Source organism: Pleurodeles waltl, chromosome 6 (assembly GCF_031143425.1).
Source record: "Pleurodeles waltl isolate 20211129_DDA chromosome 6, aPleWal1.hap1.20221129, whole genome shotgun sequence".
Classification (NCBI taxonomy): Eukaryota; Metazoa; Chordata; class Amphibia; order Caudata; family Salamandridae; genus Pleurodeles; species Pleurodeles waltl.
In genome coordinates this window covers 1,463,001,419-1,463,022,175 of record NC_090445.1, presented here as the reverse complement: position 1 = coordinate 1,463,022,175, position 20,757 = coordinate 1,463,001,419, and the positions used below count along the sequence as shown (strand labels likewise).

Genomic DNA, 20,757 nt, shown 5'->3' with positions numbered 1-20,757 from the left:
ACTTGTATAGATAGTACAGTAAATCCTCAGACAGTCATGAGATTAACATGTGTTTCTTTATTTTTCAGAGGAAGTGGCACCATTAACGTAGGCAGGAATATCAACTGTATTGCCACAATAGATAACACCAACATGCAGGGGGTCACCTCCAGCCTCATGGACCACTATTGGTAATGTGGACAACTACTGTATGCTCAGCTACCACCTGATTGTAATGGCCTATGTACCATGGTCATCTTGTACCCCTGTTTTGGTAACACCTGGAGTCAATTTATTAACGCTTCTTGAACACTCTATGAGCCGTCCAACAACTTTGTTACACCATCACTGAAGGAGAAGAATTGCAGAGTATTATGGCACTGCCACTTGGAATGATGGTTCCCAAGAGTACCAGTTATGTAATTATGCAGTTGTTCTCTGGAAGTATTTTTCCATTTGTTCAGAAATAGGTAACTCCTCGATGGCTACAGATAACTCGATGGGAACATATAAAGTCTATAAATACTACAGAAGGATTTAATGCCATAAAGGAAGAGCTGTATGCTATGAAAATGATGATTATGCAGCATCGTTATGTACTTGACCTTATGACCACCGTGGAAGGAGGGGTAGGTGCAAAGATTTGGACTGCTTGTTATACTTCTGTCCCAGCAAATGATGTGGACCATGGAACTTTTTCAGAAGCTATATAAACATGGCATAATCTACAGACAAAAAGGTAAATGAAGGATATGCCCCAGATAATTGACTTAGTGGGTGTTTTTCTTTACTACCATGCTGGTTTTCAGTACTGGTGGGAGCCTTGCTGCCAGCTCTTGTGGCCCTGCTATTGATCTGTTTTAGTATTCAATTCATTTTAGCATGTTGTAGAAGGATCAGTATAAAGGCGGGAGGGACATTTCCAGTTAGGATACCAACAAGAGTAGTAGATGCTCAGGGCTATATGTGTATATATATATATTATTACCTAGTACCAAGTTCAGACCAAGGTTTAGAACCAGTAGTTCAATTATCAACTAGGGTTTGGAATGTTGGCGAGGAAATGAAATGTGAATATAATACTCTAAATCAGACACTGGTAAGTTGCCCTACTTTCTAATTTCCTTTGCCTGTGTGACAAGAGGTATGTCATTCTAAATTTGAAGTACGTATTGTCTGTGATGCTGTACACGGCATGAAACATGTTTTTGCTAGTGAAGGATGTTTTTAATGACAGGCTGCTTGTAGAACAGTGCAAGAAGGTACGAAGAATGGAAGTGGTGGAGAGGCAAAGAGAGAAAATAACAAACAAAAGATAAAATTACTTTAAATAGCTCTCATACAAGAAAATAGTTACCTAAAAATGGAAAATTACAAATTTATGATGATTAAAAAAATGAGGAGCTAAAATTGTACCACGGAGTCAATGAGCAATCAACAGTTACATTTAGGCATGCACATCAGCATTTGAGGCTTATTGAAGAAACATTCTTGAATGAAAACATTTACAGCCTATGACTTAGGGTAGGCACTAACCCTTTTCTTTTAAAGGCTGACAATCACATGTGATGAAAACAATGAGGCATCATTAAGTGGAGGCACAGCGATCAATTTTGTCCTCTAAAGCATTGGTCTGAGAATGAATGGCACCCCGTTGCAGACCACGATGCCCACAAGGAATTTTCATTTCCTCCTGGCCTGTTAATTATTGCTGCCTTGCCCTACTCCATTAGTACATTCACTTGCACATTCACAACTGCAGACACAGAATGCTTCCTCTAACTGAAACTCAAGGTTTGCAATTGTAGAGTATGTATTTGTTAAAAAGTGGATTATTATTTGGGTGGGTGGTCGCCCACGTCAGGGAATAATAACACTAACTTGTCAGGGTGATCCCCAAAAGTCACTAAAATACCCTGAGCTCAACCTCCTAGTAAATATGGCACAGAGCAGACAGGCTTAACCCAAGCCAACCTGAAAATTACTTAGGCAGCACCAAAACAGTTCCACAACAGTAATAAAGTTAAAATATCAAAGATTTTTTTAAAAATCACAAACTGAATTAGAAAAACAGAGTACATTTAAAGAAAAAGAATGACACCAAAACAACAACCATCAATAACCAGAACCAGAGATATGACTTTTCAAAGTTTTAAGTAAAAACAATGCCAAAACGTACTAAGTGTCAATGATAGTCTATGGAAGCAATAGTCTGGGACCTACATATGATTTCAGTCCCAGATTTATTTTCAGGCTTTCTGGAGCAGCTCCTCTGAGTTATTTCTAAGGTGTCCAAGGTGTCACGGAGAACACCTAGGGGCCAGGACTGAATGCAGCAGAGGCCTTCGGGGGGTCCAGCCCAGATCCAGTTGGTACTGGTCACCTTGTCACTTCAGGAAAAAGGCCTGTTTCAGCTTGTTATGTCCCTGTAGCAACACAGGAGATCAGCCAACTGACACTTGGAATCCACATTGTTGTCCTGGATACAAGTGGGAGCTGGTTCAGTCCTTCAATGTCCCTCTCAGGTTACAGCGAGCAGGGTTAATTCATCTTATGATCTTCCGCAAGTCCAGTAAGTGTTATAAGGAGTGTTCCTTGGAGTGCAACATTTATGGTTTGTAGTAGCCAGTGGTTAGGGTAATTCTTGGCCCTATCAAAAAACAATCCCATAGTGCACCTTACTCCTATAATGTAACAATGGGTCATCAATAAAATGAACAGTCCCCTCTACTGTGTCCACTCCAAACTGGATATGGAAATAGTTTCACTCACACTGGGTTCAGAGCCAACCTGGCAGTGTGCTAGAGGAACAAAGACTTTCCCCTTATAGGTCTCTCCTTACTCTAAACTATGGGCTGGCAGGCTTCACTGCTGTTCCTTTCAAGTTAGTGCTACTCCTGGCCCACTACAGCTTCCCTACCAGAGCTGATAGGGATCACATTCACTCTCCAAACTATCCTATCAGCTGGCCTAAGCCATTGTTCTACTCTGAGAGCAGTCTTTAAGCCTCAATAAGGTCAAGCACAGGCTGGTAGCTGCTGATAGGCTAATGCAAATTAGTTTCCATGAGCTTGAGACAAGGAAACTTTCTAAAAGTAACGTTTCCTAAATATTTATGAGAAATGTAATTTCACTAATAAATCAGATTTTTTTAAAATTTGGGGGCTACTTACTTGTGGACTAACTTTAGTTGTGCACAAGTTCCATTTTTAAATATCAGGAACTCTACATTGTGGGAAACAAAGTGTACCTAGGGGTGACTTATTGTTAGACCTGTCAGCCTTAGGGTGGTGTTCATGTAAGCGTTTTGCCTTCCTTCTCCACTTTTTCTGACCTTGTTTTTGCTGGTATTAGGACTCTCTGCACTTTACTACTGCTAACCAGTGGTGAAGTGCTCTCTATAAACATGGCTATCCCCAATTGGCATAAATTAATTTACTTGTAAGTCCATAGTAAAGTGGCACTAAATGTGCCCAGGACCTGTAAATAAAATGCTACTAGCGGGCCTGCAGCACTGGCTGTGCCATCCACTTAAATAGCCCTTTAAACATGGCTCAGGCCTGCCATTGCAGAGCTAGTGTATACAGTTTTAATTGCCATTTTGACCTGGCAAAATAAACTTTTTGCCAGGCCCAAGCCTTCCATTTTAATATATATAGGTCACCCCTAAGGAAGGCCCTGCACAGCCCAGAGGGCAGGATGCAATGTATTTAGAAAGTAGGAAATGTACTATTAAGTTTTACATGTTCTGGTAGTAAAAAACTCTCAAGTTAGCTTTTAATTACTGGAAGGCCTATCTCTCTCATAGGATATGATTGTAGTTGCCTTGTTACATTTTATCAGTGTAATTTCTAAGTCGAAGACCCTTCAAGTTCGGTGTCTCTGGAAATCACAATTTAAAATCCTAACTTATGGTGAAGTTAGATTTTAAATTACAATTCCATTGACAGAAAACTGTCATATTCTTGCCTTTGCCATTTTATGCCTGCAGCCTGTCTCTGGTCACATGACTAGGTGTAATTGGCAGTTGGGCTTTGTGTATTCCTCCTAGACAGCCACACCCAATGGGAGCCTAGATGTGACTAGATGGGCCATCACTGGTAGGATGAGAGGGAGGAGTTGAACACAGCCTCACTTACACCTCAATAAGCTATGTCTTGTCCACATACAAAGGGGCTGTCGACCCTGCATTGTCACTCCAGCAAACTTGAAGCCAGGGCAGGGGAGGCAGGCAATTCCTTGCACTTTAGAACCACTGTCTAGACATTTATTCCACCTTCCAGAACAAGGGCACCATGGTATAAATACAGAACCTCAGACACCACTACTTCAGTAGACTTTTGGACCTATGGATAATCTGCCAGGAAGTAGGACTGACATGTTGCTGAATGACTACCACTCTGTTGGAGTGCCTTCTGCTTTGCTGTGCTGACCTAATGTATGCTGCCCTCTTGTCTGAGTGAGAACGACTGGACCTGCATCTCTTGAACCCAGAACCCAGAGTGACTCCAAAGGCTAGTAGGCTGGCCTTCTGATCTGAAGTCTCTGGGACATAACATGCTTCCAAAAACCTTGCATCTGCACCTAGACTCTGCCCTTCTGTGAGTCTGCCTTGCCAAGTGGTGCCACCCTAGTCCTGGAGCTTTGTAAGTGGCCATAGGCAGTCTGTGGATCCAACACATCTCCTCTGCAGATCAGAGCAGAAGTGATGCATCACCGCTGCTGCATGGATTAGATCAGTCTCAAAGATTCCCATCACTGCTGCAACCCGGACCACCTTTGGAACTGCCACTGCGCAGTGCTTCCCTGGTAAGGCCCAGGCATCTTTCGATGCCAGCCTCGATGTTGACGCCAGACTCTGCATCACAGCTCTTCAGAACAGATGCATCACTCTAACTGCACGGCACATACTGGACTCCGGACTTCGCATTGTAGGCCCCCCCATCAACATCAATGTAACAACTCCTCCTACTGCAGCCTCGCTGCATTTCAGGCACTGATGGCATCGCCTCGGTTGCACAACACATATTGCAAACCATATTTAAAGGTAATTTTGTTCAGTGGGCCTTACTGGGTCCCTTGTAGCCGGCTCGCGCTTCATCGTGGTCAGCCTGAACTGTGACTTTGGCCCCGTTTGGCGCAACCAGATATCCACAGTTGGCGCTTTACACATTTTGGTGCCATTTTCTTTAAAAACTTTAAAATTTAATATTTCCGGTTCTAATAATTGGATTCTTGTCATTTTGGACTTGATTTATTAGAAACTAGTCTATTTTTCTAACTGTTGTGGGCTCTGTTTGTGGTATGTTTTCACTGTGATACTGTTTGAAATGTTGCACAAATAATTTACAAGTTGCCTCTCACCTAAGCCTGACTGCTCTGTGCTAAGCTACCAGGGTGTTGACCACAGGTTAATTTAGGGTTTGCTTGTGCCTTACGAGGACAAGGATTGAGGTTGCTGCTTGAAGAGGGCTCACACCCCAGTCTACTACCAAACCTGTTTCTTATGATTTAAAAGCACAGTTTCCTGCCTGTCAGAAGGGGTTATTTGACAGTTCTGACAACAGGTTTTAAGCTGCAGCAGTGAGGTTACACGTAGTAGGTCTTAAGTCCTGTTTTGTAGCTCCACTCTGTTCATGGCACAATAGGTGCTCCTGTCCCCAAGTGGCTTGTAACTTCAACGTCATTTTCTACACCATATACTTGGGACTTGTAGACAGGTCTAATATGGCAAGTAGATATAAACCAATTTAACAATGTTTAAGAGCACATGCAATTTACTCCTTCTTGGCAGGGGTAAATTGTGCAATGCTCTAATGCTAGGAGCTAAAAGATAGGGCAAACATTAGAGGGAAGTCAAACCAAAGATGAGCATTTCCAATAATGTTGCTCAAAATTTAACTCCCACTTCCAAAGATTATGAGATACATTATTCTACAGTGTACATGCATATAACACTCCGCAGACTCCCATAATTATTGTTTGCCATTTCATTTGGACCTGTAATGACTTCCTATTTCACAAGATGATATTGATTCAGCAATGTTCATTCTATTCCAAACCTGGGCTATGTCAGGATGAAGAGCTGGCCTAATTGCCAGGTAATTCCATTTAACATCATGTAAAATTGATGCATCGTCACTAATCCTATGAATTGACCCTACCTCCAGTCCAATGTTCCATTTCCCTTTTTTTAATACACTTTCTACAATGATAGTAAATGATCTGCCCTAAACATTTCCATCCTTAAGTACAAGTCACACTAATAATACATAATGTAGAATGACGCAATAGAGTGCTATTTGGGCAACAACCCACTGTACGCTATCCTCCAGCACTCATTAGTTATGAAAATCCAATCTCTCACACTTCCTTCTCAACATTCAGGGCCCATTTTAAAGATGGATATTAATAACACACTATGCACATAGGGGAAAACATCCCCCAAATGGATTCTCCTTTCAATTTACAACTTGTTTGAGTAACCCAAGGACTGTCTGTTACTACACAATTTTACATCTATAAGAAGCAATGCTTTACCAGTCTCCACTAGTGCATATGTTAAGTTGTAACTACAGACCAAAAGACACACACATTTTCCTATTTCTAAGTCAATTTGTGTGATCTGAGTTTCTTCTCTCTTCTCTACAAGCTTTCCTTCTCTCCCCATTTATGAGGTTCTGTTCATCCGCTACCCAAGTAAATTTTTCTCTTCACTCTTCTTGATATTTTCACGCCATGTCACTTGCCTATGGATCAGTTGTCCAAAGCAATCTAAGTACAGTGGCACAAAAGAAGAAATATAAATAAATACGTCTGACACATGGAATGATTTTATTTTTCCCAGGTCACCAACTTTACAAATATCCACATACGTCTTATACCCCTTAGTCAACTAAGGTCAGTCCAACACGGCAACCAGGCTTCTTCTGGTCTACAGCCCTGTAGCTGTTCTACAGTGGTGGATACTTTCTATGCCATCACGGGCACTGTCTATTCTCATTGCCAATGCGACTGAGGTTGAAGAGAATTAATTTGAAGGCAGAAGAAAGCAAGGCAAAGATAAGGCTAGGCACACGGCTCATAGGAAAATATGGAACATCAGGGAAACGTGGCTTCAACATGGCCCCCAAGCACCAGGCATGAGGAGGCTGAGGAACGGCATGTGAGGTGGTCATGGAAACATAGTGGGCTCATGGGTAGATATAATGTATGTGGTGGAGACTTTGATGTTATGGCAAATCTATGTGACCCATCTAATAAAATATAATGTCCTAAATATTGTTTACAAACTATTACCCCACTGCAATTACTAATAGAAAACAGACACTTAATATTTAAAAATAATAACATTTAGGCCATAATATTTTTGTTATTGATAATCTGAATATAACTCTTTGGAGTTTGATGAGGAGACAAGGAGTCTGAGGAAGATATTTGGTGAAGTTGTAAGACAGATATGGGGCCTTAATTTGAGTTTGGCAAAAAAGGTACTGCAACACAGCCGTGGCAGAGAACACTGTCCTTCAAATTGACTAACCACCCACTCTATTATCAGTCAGGTGGACCCCTTTGTTTCTGCTGGAGAATCCTCTCCTCTGCTGGTGGAAACCATAGGCCAACATCCCATCTCATACTGGGCAGTCGCTCAATAGACTTTGGATCATCCACTCTATTGAGGGTGCATGCTCTGATGCATTCTTTGAGGTCTGGGAAGGTCAGGGAAAGCCTTGGAGTCCCAGACATTAACATTGCTCTATATGTTGGCAAAAAAAAAAAACACACCCAGGGTGTCAGGGCCATATATTTTTTGATTTTCAAAAACGAACTACCAGTGTGGCAGTTTGTTTCAGCAAAACAAAAAAACTTTGCTGAGCGGCCACATGAAACTTGGCAGCCATACAGCACAGTTATAATGCTTTCAGAGGAGTGGTTGTGGTGGTTGCGCATCCGAAGGCATAGACAGTGGAGATCTCTAAATATGGCAGGCGGTTATCCACCTGGGTGATGGGGCATATGACTTTTGCCACCCTGGCAGGATGCCAGACTTTAAATAGAGCCTTTGGTGGGCTGATAGGGAGATGTAGGGGTTTCGTTGGGTGACACAGGGAGGCTACAGGGGAATATATAAACAGTTCTTTTGATGCAGTATGAAGGTTTGTGAGGGGTATGAAGAGTGTTCAAGAGAAACTGGGGGACATGGGGAGACACAGGGGGGTCAATGGTGAGGCATGTTTGGTAACGAGATATGGGTGATGAACCTACAAGTGTAGAGAAGAGACTTTTTTAAAGTGCACCTACCATCTGCCTATTGAAAAACTCTATTTGTTAATCAAGAAAAAAACATCTTTTAAGAAATTTAGAGTAGATTAGTGTCAGTATACATGGGAATGGAATTCTTATAGCCCAACGCCAGGAATATATTTGTATGGGGTCAAGGACAATAAGTTTTGATGTTTATTTTGTCCTTTGGACATGTAGGCCCAACCCCCCACCACCACATTATAAAGCAGGAAAGGGAATTGGCTGCAGTTAAAGTAAAATTTATGTCCATACCTTTAGTCTGTTCGAGCTTTCATATATGGTTCATTAATGCAAAGCCTTTATTATTAAGGTGAGCTCTCTAAATGCATGTTGTAAGCTCAGACTGCACTACTGCCAGTGGTTCCCGAAAAAAATGTGTACACACATTTGCAAACTTTGACAATAGGGAAGTCAATGAAAAGCACACCACTGATCCAGACCAGTGTGGATGGGTTAGAGTACAATAGGTGGACGAATCTACAGAAGTGGGGACAAAACAGCTATCCACAACACACGGTCCAAGAAGGCCCAATCCATTGTGGCAAACGCCTACTCGAAATCAACTAGTAGTTGATCCAAATGAGGTGTGAGCAGGTGACAGTGGGCCAGAGCAACATGAAGCCACCGGAGGCAGTGTTGCGTACTCCGAGTCAGCTTAAAGCTGCATTGGTCTGGATGCACAAACATATGAAGGATTTGTTTGGAGCGGGTGTCTAGGATTGTAGGAAACTTTTTACCTCCCCACTGATGATGGAGATCGGGCAATGGGCCTGAACAGGAGGTCGACAGGGGTTGTGTCTTTGGAATCACCACAATTGTGGCAGTTTCCAGATGGGGTGGAAAGGTCCCGGACTTCAACACCAGGAGTTGGGACATTAGCATATCCTGGAATGTAGGGTAGTATTCAGCAGGGAACCTGTCCGGACCAGGGTTCTTCCCGGAGGCCGCAGTGATTATCGCTGCAGCCACCTTCTCAATCGATAGCGGTTGCATCTCAGTTGGAGACAGTCGAGGGAGGAGCACCCCGTGCAAGAGATGGAGCATTGGGTTTCGGCTTTGGCTTGGGGGCCACCACATAGAGGCACCTGTACTAGTCAATGAATGTTTGCGCTATGTCTCGAAGGGTCTAGTGTGTCTGCCTACGTTAGTATATGATTTCAGGTATGATCTTATTTGCCCGTGGGTCAGAGGTCAGCCAATACAGCAGTTTATATTTCTTGACCCCCCACTTATAAAGCCTCACCATCAAGGCACGCCAAAGTTGCTTCGCAGCTTCAAGTGAGCGGAGACGAATCTCCGCATGTACTAAGCTCCGTGGTTGAGGCGTTTCTCCCTGGGGGTCAGCCTCAAGGCGTGTTTTGAACTGAAGGGTACAGGGTTCCTATCAGGCTAAGTATTGGGAAGGGTCGGGTTCCTTCTCCATAACGCCCCACTTGGTGTAGCCCATAACTGTGGCTTTTCTGGCAGCCTACAAGGTGCTGACCGAGAGGACAGAACCCTCATTGTCTTCGAAGTAGGCCTTTAGCTCATCTTCAATCACTTGCGTGTAGGATAAATTCTGGACATACCAGGCATTGATACTGCACATGGGGCACAAGTCTCCTGAAGGAGGCCCAAGGCGAAGGAATAGGGGAGAATGATTAGATGTACCGCGTGGAAGGATCTGAACCTGAGACACCCCACTGCAATCAGAAGCCGGCAGGAGGTCTATACTTGAGTGTATATGGTGTGCAGCGAATGATGGTTGTATTTACAACACCATGGCTTCTTCACCCTCCAGACATCACACAAGCTGAAGGCAGAGGCAGTGAGCCGCGGACCGGCGGGAGACAGAGAGGGTGCCAGTGGTATCTATGCCCGGGGCAAGGACTGCACTAAAGTCCCACGACAATTGTTAGACAGCACCTTAGAGAGGTCTCCGAGGAGAGCACCTAGAAATACAGGGGGCGCAAAGGTGCACACAAGTTTCATGGTTCGCTCCTCAATCCTTCTGTTCCAGATGAGGTAACTGTTGAAGTAATTGTAGGACCAGCGTGCCAACACTAGTGAACGCCTTTGCAGTGACACCATGTGCCAGCAGTGGCTGCTGTGATGTGGGTGATTACACGGAGGGTGTCTACTGTATGTTGTGTCAGAAGGTACAGCAGCAACCCTGTATGCCAGGAAGGACTGTCACCCGGGACTAGAGTGATGCCATGGCCAGCAGGTTGGGATCCACCCTGACTGATCCCTGAGGACTGTGGAGGGCATTGCTGAAGATGCTGCATCCTCACTGAGCTTCGGTTGGGAGTTGGAGTATCGAATTACCCACTGCTTGGGAAAACTGACTTACTGTCTCTTTGCGAACTGAAAGCTGTTCTTTTCACTCTGTTTGGGAGAGGGAGCCTACACCTGCCAGTAATGCTGCGTGTACCATGAGCAGCCCAACTCCTCTTAGCAGGATCAGCATTTATGAGTGCCTGCGCATGGGGCACCCACTGTAACGCCAAACCTGTATGTGCTGTAGGAGTGGATAGGTGCTAGAACTAGTGCTGTGGTGCCCCGGGGGACTCCCTGCTGAAGGTGCTGGGGCACCATAGACACATTTGACTAATTCCTAATAGCCAAACTGGAATTCTTGTGTATGGCCTATTAGTGAGCATTACCTGGATGCGGCCACCAGTGAATGGGGAATGACCGTGACCATTTTCCAAGGAAGAGGGAGAAAGGGATTTTCCTGACAAACACTAGAGCCATGACCTCAAGGGGATTCTGTTAGTGCTTACAAATGTCGTTATGCCTATGAATGTGTAGAGTTCAAAACAAAATACTTATTTTTGTTATACAAGAAAGTATTTGACTTGACATTGAATTATTGACAGTATTGTGTGCACTTACCTGTATCTGAACATACCTCCCTCGAGGGAGCCTTTGACTGTTAATCCACAGCAACCACTGGGAGTCAAGTGCAGAAGTGATACTTAGCCTAGTTGCTCAGGACCACAGTAGGTTAGATCCCGGTAAATCAGGAGTTAAAGGTCTCAACCACCATGGTTGGGCCCAGAAAACCCTACATGCCCTGTAGCCCCCTGAAAAGGGTTCTGACAATTATAATTTAGTAAATGCATTCCTTGATAATTAGATCTTATTAAAATATTCTTTATTTTCAACCCTAGAGTTGTTTTTCTGATAATTTTGCTGAAGTGATGGGATAACTCTGTAGACAAAGTAAAACTTATTTTGAAGCAATGTCAGACGAAGTAAAGAGAATGAAGTTCTGCTCCGATGCCAAATGCAACAATTCAAGGAGTGTTGAATAAACTGGGTATGATTCACAAAAATGCATGGGGTCAGATTTAAGGTGTTTTTGAATTCACAAGTGTTTTCAAGGGTTACACCTGGAAACCTGAGACAGACATATGCTCCCAGTCATAATCATGGAAAATGTTTGTGAATCCGCAGACGTGCCTTTGCAGAGGCCATTCTGAATGTACAATAGTACTTAGCGTACAAAAGCACATGAAGGAATTCATAAAATGTGTGCAGTGGCATGTTTTATTCCCATGAAGGAGCCCTTTCACCTGGGACACCGCCAATTTTGGGATTGTTTTCTTCTCTCTCCTAGCTGGAAAGGGATTTACATCTGCCTCTGGATGCGGCAACTTTCTGGACAATCCTAGTGGGGTGAGAATGGGACTTCCATGTCAAACCACAGATTTTCCTCTTTTCTCTTGTTTACGCCTCTTCCACTATGTAACAGTGGTGCATTCAAGCCAGTGATGAGCACTTTTTGCTGACAGAAAAGTGCTTCTTTTCAGAAAATAACACTGATGCAGTTGATTCCTGAAAAATGATTCCCAGGAATTTCTTACATTTTATAAAAATTATGACTCTCTCATTAGTAATTCGCTTAATTTTCTCTGAATGATTGTGCGTTTGGACTAGCAAATACTTTAAGATTATTAGTTCATGTTAGAAATTGTGTCTCTAGTTGGCAGTCGGTTTGCACCCTGTCCAAGTAGAGACCCTCACTCTAGTCAGGATAAGGGAGATACCAGCTCAGATAACTGATGTGTAGGACAACACAACTTAGTATCGGGAATGGAGTGGAAGACACCTCCATCTTGAAAGGTTAAATGCTGCCATTAGGAGAGAAAATGAATATTAAGTGACACAGGACAGGCCCAATGCCCGCCAAGGGTTAGAAAACCGATAAATCATATCTTAGGGCTCTGGGACAGATCAGTGTCTGCCCCCTGGCCTACAAGGGAATTGGGTGCTGCTGCACCGGGTCCATCCGATTTTGGCGAGGAGTCCAGCAGAGGGGAAGGCAGGGACGAACTTGAGGTGGGGGGGGGGCAGTAGTCCCCACGCATCAGGAGACGAGGAAGGTGAACTAGAATTCTGTGTCTCGCAGCCTCTCCGGGACTGTCAGCAATGTATTTTAGGTTTTGGGACTGCAACTCTCTAGGGGCCCAGACTCTGAAGGGGAGGAGCCACCAGGTCGGTGAAGCGGCCAGTCCTCGGTATGACAAGCCCAGGCTGCCTCTGGTTTATCAAAGAAATTAGTTGTGTTTGCATGAACGATCTGAAGCCGGGCTGGGAACAGCAGCCTAAAGGAGAGGTTGAGCGCGAGTAACTTCTGTTTCACACTGCATACGATCGATTTTGGAGTTGCAACTCCCTGGTGCCATCTGGAAAACGAGCACCTTGGCCTCATCACATCTAAGATCGTTGACCTTATTGTTATAAGAAACTTTTGCATTTGGCACTGTGAGCTTGGCCAGCATATTTGCCATATTAATCTTGTGATGCATATTTTCTTACTGATCTATATGGGGATATTGATACAGGCATTGTATGCCGCATTGATTTCAGTAGGAACATGGGTAATGATTTCATTGTGGGCTATTTGTAACTGATTCAGATAGCTTTTAAGAAACCCTTACATATCACTGTTCGTGTTTTCACGTCCTATCATGTAATTAGTGTCAAAAACAGTGAAAGATTTATTGATGACACTTGATGAATTTCCTGTCAAGTTATTGAGGAAATCAGGATGTGGCTTCCTGTAAAGTCATGTAGGTGAAAAATGTGTATTTTTCCACTTTCTCTGCTTCAAAGAAAATGATATATTCATTTTGTTACCCTGCAGATTTTCTTGACTTTACTCCTTTGCGTTGAAATTTATTCTAATCATTGTTAATTGCTTGCCTCCTAACATTACTTTAAAAAAACATGATGCGTGCAAACCTACTCTCAAAACTACAATTACTGAAAAATAAGAACACAACCTCAAAAACCCAAATACTGCACGTATTTATTTTGGCAAATGATTAAAAGCAGTAAATAAATAACTAAACTACTGGAAGTTGTAGCATTTGTATGGGCTTGTTAAACATCTGTGGAGCCAGACCAGCGCTCTGAGTGCTGCAATCACGTTCAAGAAAAGTATGCTTCATTGTGTGGTTTACTATCCATCCTTCATTGTTTTCGAAAAGATCTACACTATAAGTTTTATCACTGTCTGTGTATAAGAGTTTTGTGAATGGCATCGAATGTGGATGAGTAAATGGGTAGGTGACCAAAGGCAGTGGGTGAGTAGGTGAATGGAAATACGTGGGTTGTGAAGCTCTCTCACAAGGTGCAATTCCGTCTTGTATTTGTGCCCCACCACTGCTTTCAGTCACCAGCCACCACTGTATCTCACTTGTGGCTAGGTCAGTTTCACGTACACATAATTGAGATTTCGTATATGCTTTTAAAGTTGCTTTTTCTACGTCTTATTACTTTTTATGTGCAGTACAATAGCGGACACAATAAAGCCTAGCAGAATGTATCAATGCAACTATTTTACCACCATCCACAACACCTAGATGCTGGATAACACATACACATCTAAAATCCCCACAGGCCGTGCCAGAGTATCCGGGACTTTGTTTTGGCCTACACATTGCCATTAGGCGATATTATTTTCATCCTTGTGTATCAACAATGGTGTTTTTCATGTGTAAGTATTTTAAGAAAAAGTATTTAAGCAAAACCAGGATGCAAACTGTTAAATGTGCAGTGAGATAAAATCTCATTAAAGAAACTTCTCTTAAGAGAGCTGTGTTCATGTGTAAAGTAATTCCAACCTGCAGTCCGTCGTGCAGTAAACTGTTTTTCTCAAGACAATTTCTCTCAACTGTAGAAATAAACTGGAACTGTCCCCAGGGCGCTGTAGTGATAAATTATGTCATTTTGCTTTTATTTGTACATTGCTATAAATATCACCTGTTATTGGGCCAAGATTATTTTCACTGACATAGCACGCGGGTGTTTGGATGTATCCATTAGTTTTTTAATCATCAAATGTCTTATAAGATGCATACAGTACATGGGTATTTAGATATGGTTAAACATAATTTACATTGTTCAGCCATCATTCATTGCTACTTCAGACAGACATTCAGGGTCGCCATGGCTTAACAACAAGCACAGAACAGCTTTATCTCGAACAGCTGAGACACCTTTCCTGCAACCAGCCTCCCACATTGAGTTCGCAGGCTGGTACAGAGAAATGGAGCGCTTGTTTACTGCATGTATTTTTATTTTCGAAAGACTGCAGAGGTCTACGTGGTGGGCCACGTGAGTGGCCTAGGAAATGTCTCTTCTCACAGAGCTATCAGATATTCGCAGGCCCCAGTCACATTTCCAGGGGTCATTTTCTATCTAATACAAACCCCTGACACCTCCCCACAGGCTAAAATATACACAGAAAATAAATAGCTCGAGCGAGGCCCCTGACGTTGAACGCTCTGGAAGCCTCGCTTAAGGTGTCTATCTATACCTAAACTTGTCAATATGCTACTGAGCTCGGTGATTTGTAGCATGCTGAGTGGCTAAGCAGAAAGCATGTAATAATACATGAGAGCATGCAGAAGGACACTCCCATCCCTAGTGACAGATTTATAGGCAGACTGATTGCACTGCAGTGATTCTACCGGTAACAGTGGTTCTCCTATTGAAAAATGTGGCTTAAATGGACGATTAAACCAATAAAAAGGGCAGCCGAGGTTAAGTGTACCCCAGACCCGCTGACATCGCCACCCTTCCAGCAGATGCTAGCGTGGTGTTTGTGAACTGCCTCTGTCGGACGCAAACCTGGCCTGCGTCCAAACGGCGGAACTCTGTTCTCACGGTTTGAGACAACAACGCACAGTTGGTTTGAGGTTTCTATTTCAGGCGTCGCTGTCATGTAAAACAGGCCGCCCTGCAAAACAAATCCATACACCGATTCCCTGGTGTGCACGTGATGTTACAGTTTAAATGCTCCCAAAGCACAGTCAATCGTTGCATGGGGAAGTTGATATGAAATAAAGGGAGAGGATGTAAAGATAAATACATTAATAAACCATTGCACCCTCGCTAACGAGCTACAGAGCTAAGGAAACAGACCACAGCTTAAAATGGGCATTTAAAAGGGAAACACTAGTTTAATTTCAGTCCGCCTAGGGTGTGTCGGTTTTATCACATCGTGTTAGCAACCCCGCCACTAGCAATAATTTTGTATCTATCGCTGATGAACATTCCTCAATGTATTAAACACAGCCACATTCTCACATTAAATACGCACGCCAACATGTTGCATAACGTAGAAAATAAACACGTTTTTAAGTTTACAGGGCTGTGGCTCAGGTAAAGCTGAGAGTTTGCTACTGCAGGTGTGTGATCACAAGCTGCAGAGCCAGGGTGCACCCTGCGTTACTCTGTTAAAAAATACTGACATTTTCAATTGGGATGCTCACTGCAGACAGTAACAGTTAACATTAAAGCACAGACGAGACTGACTTCAGAAAGACGCTTCTGCTTTGTGAGAATGATTTATAAATTACATTCATGCATATATTACTTCGTGCTACCATGACATATAAGCTCCCTTTCGACTGAAACATTAGAAGATAACTGGCTATTGCACCCAGATTGTAATGCAACGACAAAGTCGACGATTTACAGAAAGCAGAAAATACAGCCGACGAGAAACAATCAGGCAATTCACAGCTGTGCACTGTGCACGCGCGGTCTCCCCGTATAAGGTTACGGCATTTAAAACATCCACTTACTCTGCAGCAGTGCTGTTGAAGGAATTATTCTGAAGGCTGAAGCAGAAACAAGAAAACATCAGACACGTCTGCAGGGCAGGCAGTCTCTCTGAATTCGGCTCTGCTGTTGGCACACATACGCAAACATGGCATTGCAAAGGCACAGCTCTGTGTCAGCTCAGCTGAACAGCACACGGTGTAGTACCTTGGGCTGCACTGCTCATGCTCACACTGGAAAAAAAAACATGCTGGGAATCCACCGTCCGTCTAAAACCACAAAGCCCATCAGGCTCTGTTCTGACTCTCTAGACCCTATGTCATTGTAGGACATACTACACCTATAAAGATATCACATCAACTATAGATGGCATGTGTAATAGAATCATTGTTTTTACAGTGTTAGAGCCGTTTTCGTATTACAGAAAATACAATTCTATATACAAAAAGAAATAATATATATCATTATTTGAGCATTTTTCTATTAATTTTAACACATAAAGTGTATCTTCCCATTAAAGCAAATTTACCATATTAGTCATTATTTATCATCCTAGCTACGAAGGCAACATAAGTCTATCTAAAAATAATGATTTATTCAGTGCCCTTAAAGGGGCATAGCCAATGTACTTAAACATGTAAACTAAGGTCCAGATTTATACTTTTTGCTGCAAAACTGCGCAAATGCAGTTTTGTGTCAAAAAGTATAGCATCTGCTTGCGCCGTTCCACAGCGCCATCCAGGCGCCATATTAAAGGAATGGCGCAAGCCAGCGCTAAACTCGGCCTAGCGTCTTAAAAAAATGACGCTAGTGGGGTGAGGGCGGCGGTAGGGAAGGAGTGGGATGTGTATAAAAAAAATGACACTAGCCTGGTTAGAGGCAAAAAATGCCTCTATCCAGACTAGAGCCATTTCCTGGCATACAGGCACCAAAAGTCATGCCCACCACCCCAATGGCCAGCACAGGGGACAAGTGTCCCCTGGGCATGGACATTGCACCCGGTGCCATGCAGGGGGTCCCAAGTTAAGGCCCCCGATGGCACTTAAAATTTTTTTAAAACATACTTACCTATACTTACCCTACTCACCTGGGATGGGGTCCCCCATCCTCTGGTGTCCCTCTGGTGTGGGTGGAGGTGTTCCTGGGGCTTAGGTAGGGAGGGCACCTGTGGACCCATTCCATGGTGTTTAACCATGGAAATGGGTCCACAGGTCCCCTAATGCCTGGTCTGATCCAGGTGTTAAATAATGGTGCAAATCAAGCTTTGCACCATTATTTAGCCCCTCCTCCCACCCGTGCATCATGTTAGCACGGGGGGGATAAATATGGGGCTATGGGGATAGCATAATTTTTTAGATAGGGATGCCTACCTTGCATCTCATTCACGCAAGGTAGGTGCATGCATCTAAAAAATGGTGCAAACTCCTATATTTTGACACTAGACGTGTCTTGCAACAAAATATAAATATAGAGTTGGGTTTACGCCAAATCTATGTAAAAAAGAATTACGCAAATTGAGCACAATTGAAGTATAAATATGGGCCTAAATTTCTGTCATTCCCATAGTGTGACACCCGAACGGCATTTCGGTGTCTCTCTGAGCTTTCTGTTGTTACATTCAGATATATAACACATGAACTGACATTCACCTAAAACCAGCCCGGATTACTTGCTTTGTCAATGGTTGTCACAGGGCACTATGGACAGAGGCTAGGATTGGATGACCATGTATTCTGAATACTTTTTTTTTTAACCACTTTGAGACGCATGCACTACCGTCTGCCTCAGCTCCAGAACACTCAGTTGTGGCAGTTGTAAACACCTAGATGCAACTGAATTCGAAACATGCACTGTAGAAGGGTAAGCAGGTAAAACAATATGAAAAAAAAAAAATTTGATAGGGACCCATTTTAATGTCCGTTCTAAAATATTACGAGGTCTGAGACCAGGATGGACCTGCCCTCTTAAAGCCCTTTATCTACAGGGAATAGGGATTAAATTATGCAATTGGCATATCATTTTTTTAAAAAACACAGTGATAGTGATTATAGAGTTATTTGCCTGCAATCCAGGAGGTTCTTTGTAAGAAAAAAAAGCAATAATGCACACCCGTTTAGGAAGCCATCACAAGTGCAGCATCACATTGCCGCACCCAGCATCAAATATGGCCATTTCCTAAAGCAGGAGGCAACAAAATGTATTTTCCATTCAAGCGTAATGATAATTGCACCCACAACCTAAATCTCACCAGTTAAGGTTAAAATAGAAGGTAGTATTTTTCGTTCAGATGACTGAGGAGTACAAGCTTGCAATGAAAGTGTAGCCTGCATTAGCATTTGCCTCCAAAGCTGACCTTTCAAAACAATGGTAGTGTAAAGACTCCAGCCATTTTGCACTGAAGAAGAGAAGAAAGAATGTCTGGCCCTTAAAGTCTACCATAGGTAATTAGGGAGATCGGGGTTCGCCCCTGTCCACCATGAGTACTAATGGCACTATTACTGTTAGATATTGCACAGGGCAGACAGGCTTAACTTCAGAAAATGCTTGAAGGATTTAGAAGTGACAAAACAGTTAAAAAATTGAAAGACCACCACAATAAAAATCTCACTCCAATTTATAAAATATGGAATAATTTAAGGAACAAAAATGGCACCCATTGCACAAAAGCCAGTAAGGATTTAACGTTTCAACATTGTTGCATGCTGGTCGGCATTGAGCCCACCAGGAATCAGCTGTGCTGCTGTGGAGAAGAATGCAGTGGGAGCTGCAGCGAATCCTGGCCCACCAGCTATTCATCTTCAGTGGATCAGCTAGCAAATTGGTCCTGGTCCCATGACGGTTCTCCAGGAAAAAAAGTCTTGATAAAAGTTCTAAGTCACAGTGTTCAGATTTGGGCTCTCTGTGAAACCAGCCAAGGGTTCCAGGACCACAGCAACAAGGGTCAGGACTCACTACAACAGAAGCCATCATGAGCACCAGGTCAGGTCCAGTTGAAGCTGGTCAGCTAGGCTCTTCAGGAAAGTAGGCTGCTTGCAGGTTTTGTGTTGCTATAGCTTAACAAGAGGTCAGCCAACTGACCCTTGGAGTACACTTCTTTGCCCTGGCTACAAGTAGGAACAGGTGCAGCCCTTTGGGTTCTTTTCACAGGTCTCAATAGCGCTTGTAGATCTTCTTGGATAATCCTGCTATATCTGGTACTCTGGCAACCTTGCACAATGGCTTGCTCTCCCCTGGCACCATCCTGCCCACCACTCATGTTAATCTGTTTGGCTTTTGCCAATATAGACGTCTCCAAGAGATTGCTATCCTTCACAACCAGGTGGGACCCCCTGGGGTGAGATATTGCAACATGGTCATATACTACATGAGTCAACCAAGAAATCGTCTGGTATGGGCCTGAACAAACCCCAGGTAAGATCAACACCAATACCCCATCCATCTTGTCAATTATATTAGGACATATTTCTTCCTTACAATTTCCTGATAACACAGGGAGGTTCGCCCCACAGTACTTCTTCTATAGATGGTTATATCTCGGAACCACGGGTGCCTAAACCACTGGTGGCTCAACAACGAGGTCGGAACAATGACCTCGTTCTAACCACTAATGCCTTTACCACGAATGTGTTTACAACGATTTCCTGGTAAAGGCATTAGCAATCAGCATGCACAACCCAGCATGCTTCCACCCCAGCCCCCCACCCCACCCCACCCCTTAAACCTAAACCCTGCCCCCCAAACCCTAATCACCCTGAGCCCCCCAAAAAACACCCCCAGTCCCAGCCCAACTTACCTCCTCCTTCACCGCGTCCACTCTGACTCCCTTCTTCTGTACCTTAACCACGCATGTACGTTGTTCAGACATGCGTGGTTAAGGTACCAAAACCAGGAAGTCGTGCAAAACGAAAGTATTGTTTCGCTTTTGTTTTTCACAACCTCGTGGTTCCGGACTCGTTCTTCCGGGTGTTTCCCCAGCCACAAACTTCCAAGACTGGATTCTGCAATAGTTGGCTGCCCTTCAGCGCAAACTGGTTTAAACAGGCATTCATAGGGGCACAATGTGGCTCCTTTATGGATCTGTGTGACCAGCAAATGCCATCATAGAGGGTTAGCTAAGTGGCAAAGCTGCTGGATGTTGGAAGATGTAGTTTCTGTAAATCATGAGCAGCCAACCCTCACGGCACATTACACAGTAAAGCTGTGACAAAAGGGCAATGGGACTTAAACAAAAACTTCTATTTGGGAAAAATAAAAATAAGAAGTTACTTCGCAGTCACATCAGATGCACTCTCTACATCTCTAAAAAATATATGGACTGCTTGCACCTTTTTTGCACTGGATCCCTGCACCTACTTTTCTGGTGTACTTATAGTTTTTTACAAATTGTACAAATGTATTCAAAACTTTACTAGT

The 20,757-nt window shown here is 43.3% G+C and overlaps 1 protein-coding gene across 4 annotated transcripts in view; it reads right to left on the bottom strand.

Moving 5' to 3' along the window:
• FAM13C (family with sequence similarity 13 member C) overlaps nucleotides 1-16,559 on the bottom strand; it is a 753,858-nt gene extending 737,299 nt beyond the window's left edge. The window contains exon 1 of one of the 4 annotated variants that reach the window (XM_069240966.1): nucleotides 16,368-16,559. In XM_069240966.1, the coding sequence (XP_069097067.1) occupies nucleotides 16,368-16,426 (59 nt within the window). In that variant the 5' untranslated portion in view covers nucleotides 16,427-16,559. The remainder of the gene's footprint in view (nucleotides 1-16,367) is intronic. The other 3 variants (XM_069240964.1, XM_069240967.1, XM_069240965.1) reach the window with 3 other exon arrangements.
• Nucleotides 16,560-20,757: the final 4,198 nt, after the last annotated feature.